The sequence below is a fragment of the Larus michahellis genome, chromosome 6 (assembly GCF_964199755.1).
Source record: "Larus michahellis chromosome 6, bLarMic1.1, whole genome shotgun sequence".
NCBI lineage: Eukaryota > Metazoa > Chordata > Aves > Charadriiformes > Laridae > Larus > Larus michahellis.
The window spans coordinates 70,604,867-70,611,745 of record NC_133901.1 but is presented as its reverse complement, the minus strand read 5'-3'; the positions used below and the strand labels follow the sequence as shown (position 1 = coordinate 70,611,745).

The following is a 6,879-nucleotide window of genomic DNA, read 5'->3' as shown; positions in this document are numbered from 1 at the left end:
TATTTCCAGTTATTGTAGGTTTCTAGATGGTGAGCATTGAGGAAAATTATGATGCTACTGCTGATTATTTAAAAAAACTTCAAATAAAAACTAAAATATCACATTGGAAAATACCGCCTTCAAAAATAAAAATAGCACTGCCAGGCATGGCCACTTTTTAAGAAAGGAAATTATAAATTTGCTGGGTTTTATTGCAGGGTTTGGGGTTGTTTTTTTTGCATACCTTGTGCTTAGGACACAAACGCTCTGGAAGGCAGGTGTTAGCTATTTAGCAGTCCGAGAGGTCATTACAGAAATATGCGCAAACCCACGTGCGAGCGGCGCACTTGGAGATTTCCTCTTAACTTCCCTCAAGCAGCACTCGGAAACAAAGAGCCCAGCTTCAATATTTAAGTCCAGAAAATGAAACATTCATGGGCTGTAGCTAGATATTGTTGCTGTAGCCGAACAACCCGCGCCTGCCTAAGGTTGAGGATGCACAACCGAATTTATATGCCGGCCGTAAAACCTGCGTTTAGGGACACAAAGTCTAACCAATCAGACTAAATAAATCAGCAGGCCCAGGTTTTATCATCACAGATAACCCTCATTAATCCAGCAAGCTTTTCCTGAAGACAAAGGACAAAATGAATTGCTTCATTGGCGCTGCCTGAGCGGCATGCTAATGCGGGGAGGTGGAGGGCATGAATTATTCATGCCCTTGCAGCCCGAGAACGGGCAGATCCTGGTTTTTCCTGTCACCATTGCAACAAGTGGCGGCTGGCCCGGCTGCGCACGGGCCACCGCAGGTCCCCGGAGAGCAGCGAAATGCCTTCGGGAGAGGGAAAACCTCCGTGCCTGCGCTGCGCCCGACACAGCCGGGTGGATTTTCAGGTTAAGCCTTACGCAAAATGGACCCGGGAAACACAGTCTTTTGTGACTCAACTCTACTTGACCATAAACTACTCCTCTTGGAAGAAAACAGGTGGCTTCGGTAAGTTTGTGCAACTTTTGACGTTTTCTGAATCCGCTGTAAGCTTTTTTCAGTTTACAGTAACTATATGTGCAAAACTATGTGCATTGTTTTACCGGTCCTTCTAAAAATAGTCTGCATTCTTCTGGCTTTTATAATGACTTAATGAAGCCTCAAAAGGCATGCAATGCATTTATTTTTAACTCTAGAAAATACATAAACAGTATCTACAGAACTGACACTAAAGTTACGATCGAGCCTTCTGAAATTAACATGTATTATTTAAATTTTCAAAGCCTTGCGGGCACACTACTAAACCTAAACATATTTACGATCCACGTCTGATTTCTTGCAACCAAAACTGAGACCGATGTAATTCTGTGTCAAACTGGAGAATCTGAAAGGACGTGTGTTATTTTTCATCAGAATTGTTGGTTCCCTGTTGCAAGCGTAACTTGTGCTGTTGCTCTTTATTCAGCTAAATACCTTCCTGACTGGGCTGGGAACAGCAACCGAGACCTGCAGAACATTCTTACCATGCATTAACTATTCTGTTGTATCCTAAAATAGTTGAAAAGAATTAGTAACTTACCTAATTCTTCTAAGGGTAGGAAGAAAACACATTTTGTATGTAAAGCATATGGCAGTGATGAACTAAGGCTAGACTTACCACTTCTTTATAAGGTGAAGAGCAGCAAAATGTTTTGCTTTGTTAGTCATTAGCAGTGTACTTACCTATAATATTTGTTTCAACTGTTTGTCTGATTTTTGTTATTTTCCAGTAGTGACACTGTCAGCATTGCCTGAGAACTCTCAGGTAACTCACTCCTTGGCACAGTTAAAAAACTGATGTAAATAATCAGCTCCCAAGAGCAGAGGCCACGGGTAGGAGCGTGAATATGAAAAGAATCCTGAATAAGTTTTGATTGTGGATAACAAGCTCTCCCTCTTTTTATTTGTTTGTTTTTAATTACATAGTCCAGATTCTGCTGCTTCTACTTTATTGCCTTTGTTTTGATCATAAAAGCATTTTCTTTGACATTCCGAAAGACAGCCAAATTTTGAAGGGATAAAAGTATGGCATAATGATATCTAGTGCTAACAGTAATTAAATGCCCTGCGTTTTAAGAAAAAAAAAAGCAAGAGGTGAAAATAGGGATATGCAAATAACAGGAGATATGCAAACAATGGATGTAATCCTGCACTCCTTAATCATAGGAGGAATCCTTATCCACGTAAGTAATCCGTTGGTTTCAATAGACTCACATCAGTAGGTGCCATAGCAGAACGCCCATATTTTTCAAGGCGATAACAGCGTCTGTTTTACCTGTTTTTTCTGTAATGTAATTTTAGCAACACTGTTTTTGGTGATGTATTTGAATGCATTAATGATAATATTAAATTAGACTTTACCACACGTCTATGTTGCTTCTAAAAGTATAAAAGAGACAAATGGAATAACGGATTAGATGTGTCAGTAAGAAGGTACGAGCCCCACGTATTTTATTAGAGATGTGCTTGCAGTAGAATAGCACTACTCACCCTGTTGACTGTGTTTGTAGATTACTTTTTGGTACATGAGGTATATAAACTTTGCTTCTTTTAGCACAGGATGCAACTTTAGCAAAAACTCACTATGACAGCTGATGTCTCATAAGGTACACTTGGGCCTCCACAAGAGCGATGTTGATAAACATGGTTCATCTTACAATTTGAATACATGGTGTTGGTGGTGACGTCCTGTGAGTATTTTTTTTTGCTGGTATGGTCTCTGATCTTGCCAAAATAACAGCTGCAGCTCTGCCTTGGGGATAACGCGTTTGTACAGGTGTTGCGGGTGTGGTACCCTCCTCCTCAGCCCAGCTTGGCGCTTCCGAGCCTTCCACTCCAAGACCATGCAGTGCTGCCCTGTAACCCAGGATGGGGCTTGGGAGCACCTGAGTGCCCTTCCCCAGGCAGTGCATCTGTTAATGAGGGAAAACTAATTACAGAAAAGCTTTTGGTATAATGGGGGTTGAGAGGTATAAATAGTCATGAACTGGTGCTGGTGCTCTGCAAGCCACCAGCCCGTCTTTGTGCTGGATGCCAGCAGCGGCAGCGTGGATGTGAACGTCACGCTATAACCATCGCGGTCATTGCTGGGTTAAGATGCTTCCTCTGTGGAAATGTTCTCTTGTGTGCCCCCTGAAGGGGACAAAATAGAAATGAAGTAAAAATGCAATGGATGGCAGTTCCAGATGGTATATAAAATTTACACTTAAATGAAGTCAGTATAAAGTACCCGTTGGCTTTCTGTTGGTTGCGTTGAGATATCAAGAATGAACTGATTGTTCTTTAATCAGCTTCATTACATGGCAAAGATGTTGATGTTTTGTATTTGCAAATGAGGTACACTAGATTATTAGTATCTATTTGCGCTATATGATATGTATGATATACGGTATGATATATTTATAGACAGATTATATATGATATGAACTATCATATAGAAGCAGTTTAATGCTGAGGCTACGTGTCTCTTACGGACAGCAGAGTGCTGGAGGCAATAAAATGACCAGTGCCAAGAGGAAGGGCAGGGTGGCAGCTGCTGCTGGGGAGAGACTGGAGTGGCCCTCGGCAGCAGCTTTTCTTCTCACTTCCTCCACGCAGGGTCCCAGCGGGAGCATTAATGATCTCCAGGTACGTCCCTTTCTGCCCCCTGCCCATGGGGTCAATTATAGAATCATAGAATGGTTTGGGTTGGAAGGGACCAATTGTTCCGGTTCCTAATCCTTGGAGAACCCCACAAGCATTGGTTGCACATTAACTTGAACTTTATAACCACAGTTCTGAGGGTACTTTTTTTTCTACATTCATTCTCCTTTGTTGAATTATAAAAATATATATATATCACATGCAGCTATTTTTGTTTAAGGATCTCCTTCTGGCAATGGGCAGAGGTGAGGCGCCCGTTTTAATTTTTACTACCTTTGTGAATTTTTGGAGGTGGCTGTTCATGCAAATTTATTGAAAAGCCTTTAAAACTTGGCCCAAAAAAAGTGCTCTAGAGTGGTTCAGCTCATTTTGAATCAAAAATAGTGTGTTCGGTGATTTGGAGCAGCCTGTTTGTTTTTTTTTTTTTTCTTTGTGCATACAAACTATGTACAGCAAGAGGTGTTTTCTGTAACCACTGACGTGTCATCCTCATGTCTCTTCATTAGAGGATGCCCATGTCTCCTTGCTTCTCATCCCAGGCAGAGGGCAGGGGGTGTAGTCTCCAGTTTCCCCGGGTTAGAAGCTCTGTGAGAGCAAAGCTATGGGTGTGAGTGCTGCGAGCGATGGTGGGAGCAGGTTCTTCGTGGTTTGGCAGCATTCCCTCCTTTGTGTAAGATGTATTTTGCTGCTCTTTAGGGTTGGTGACACAAAGGCAGTGTATTGTGGCTGTTCTGCCTGGCTGTGGGCATTGCTACGGTTGACGGACTTTGCTGCATCAACATGGAAGTGTCCTGAGGTTCCCTAGGTAGGTCTTCCATGGCAAAGCTTGAATAAGTGGTAGTTCTGCTGGGCTAAGATATTTGAAACAATACCAAGCTCCAGTTCTAAGCCCAAGTAGTACGCAAAATAAAAGGCAAGTTTTAAAGTACAGGTAGAGGAAATTTTCTAGCTGCTGTTCTGCATCTGTCTGGGAGCCTGTGGCAGAGAAAGCAGAAAGACTGGAAAAGCCAGCGAGCAGCCCGCACAGCGTGCGGATTGAGCAAGGTCTGGGAGCCTGGCCCTGGGAAAGCCAGGCACTGGCTGAACATCGGCCACTTACTTTACTGGTCCCCCAGGTCACAGCCACGTAGCAAACTTCAGCAAAGGCAGCACGATGTGGTCACTGGCTATGGAGCAGAGCCTGGAGGAGGAGATGCGTCCCCTGGTTCAGCATGTCCTTGTGATGGGACTTGCCACATCTGTTGTGTGTAGGACCTTAGGGACAGCAGTGCCACATGGGAAGGGTCTCCAGCAGAAGGGAACCACATGACATTGTGGGTGACTCAGTTTGGCCTTTAACCTTGACAAAAGACTAAACCAACGTACCTACCTTCATTAGTAGTAAGCTTGTAGTAGCTGCCTAGTGGCTTCTGAGTGGAAAAGCTGAGCTGGTGTGACACAGCACAGGTAAAGCTGCAATGCATAAGAACTTGAAAGGGTTTTACTTGTTCTCCATGTGTTCCTTTGCTGTACATGCCGTTCTGTGTCTGAGAGCAGCCAGGCCCGGAGGAGTGGCAGTCCTTACCCTCTTTGCGGTCTAGCCCAACCCCAAGCTGATATCTCCCCAGGGCATGTGTCAAGAATGTTCTTTCATACAACATTGCTGCTGTTTCATGTGACATTTCTGTCTCTGTATCTCTCCAGAGAGGGCGACGGGCGCAGAGGACAGTCACACTCAAACCTATGTGTGCGGTCCCGGGCCCAAACCTTTCTCAGATTGTCATCGGTGATGTGCAGCATGCATTAATCATGGTTGTGTGATGGTGTAACACATCGGTCATACTCCCATGGCTTGTAAAACTCGTGCATGAAAGATTCATCCTCAAGTTTTGAATTGCACAGTACTTTGGGAAAGCGCATCTCTTCCCCCCAGTGGGGTAATCAGTTCAGGAATTAGCTGAGCTCCCGAGCAGGTTTTTGTGTGTATGTGTGTGCACCCAGTAGTGACACCTAGTGATGTCCAAGGAAGATTTGATTTCTTGATCAGAAGAGTGGGCAGGGAGCAAGAGGAGAGAGCCCCAGACTCTGTTCTGGTTGAACTGCAGATGATGAAATCATTCAGAGCTACAGAAAGGGAAGTTCTGAACCTGAATGTCAGCCTTAATATATTTAAATGACAACTACTGAACTGTCACCTAATGGTTGACAGTAATTACTGACAGGCAGAAAGCAACTCTTTTTATAACCTGCATTTGAAGAAGTCTAAGCTATAAAGTATATTAAGGGCCCATGACACAGCCTTGACATGTGGCCACAACTGACAAACAAAGTGTCTCCCCCAGGCCTTGATTTGCTATATTAGATGAGTAAAAAACATCGATTGAAAACTTTACATTTCACAGCCTTCAAGAACTGACTTGTCTATAGTGCGCGTTGCTGTATTGCGCTGTGAGGGCAATTAGCTGGAAGAGTGTGTTCGTTTTCATTCATTAGTTGACAGTGGTGTCTTTCAAAATGATCTCCTGCACTATGAGCAGTAAATGATGGTACGCTTTCAAAGGTTAAACATTTTGATTTTTTTTTTTTTAGTATAATTTGCTTACGTTCAGAGAAGCTATGTTAAGAATATTATTAGACACTGGAGTCTCCCTCTAACTGTTACGGTAATGAACAACTGTTGGAAACTGTTTGGTATTTCCATGGTTTGAGGCATCAGCGGCCCCAGAGAGAAATACGTCATCTTTCAACCAAGTCTTTAATTATTTCCTGAGTTGATAAAGGAGTTAATCTATTACTGGCAAGATACTCCCTTCAGTTGTGGGTGAATCTTAAACCTTTTCAGTTGCTGTCAAAATCAAGCGATCTGCGTGGATTACTCTGAATAACACTGCGGTGTTCTTCTGTAGCAACCACGTTGTCATTTTTGCTGTTTTCGTATTTCCTGGCAACACGTTTCCGAAGAGCTTTGTTCTCACTGTGGAATTACGCTTGAGACCCCCTCCTGTGGCACTGTCTGACACCTGACAGTCCACCAGCAGCAAGTGGGAAAATTCAGTGTAAATTACTGTCGGGTGTATGGTGATGACCACTCTCTGTTTTGAACGTGCATAATCTTTCCTCAACTCCCCGCAAAGTGTACACAGCCTCTCGATGAGTGTTGCATCCTGACTTGTTGATGGTGTTTTACCATTAATAATTAGGGTCCTGCATAGGGATGTATCACAAACAACTGAAAATATGCCTCTGGTGCCCTT

At 43.3% G+C, this 6,879-nt stretch overlaps 1 protein-coding gene across 1 annotated transcript in view; it reads left to right on the top strand.

Annotated features, from left to right (window-relative positions):
• Nucleotides 1-694: 694 nt before the first annotated feature.
• Nucleotides 695-6,879, top strand: part of C6H10orf90 (chromosome 6 C10orf90 homolog) — a 69,185-nt gene continuing 63,000 nt past the window's right edge. Inside the window, 2 exon segments of the mRNA XM_074592356.1 lie at nt 695-794; nt 797-973. Of these exon segments, the coding sequence (XP_074448457.1) occupies nt 695-794; nt 797-973 (277 nt within the window).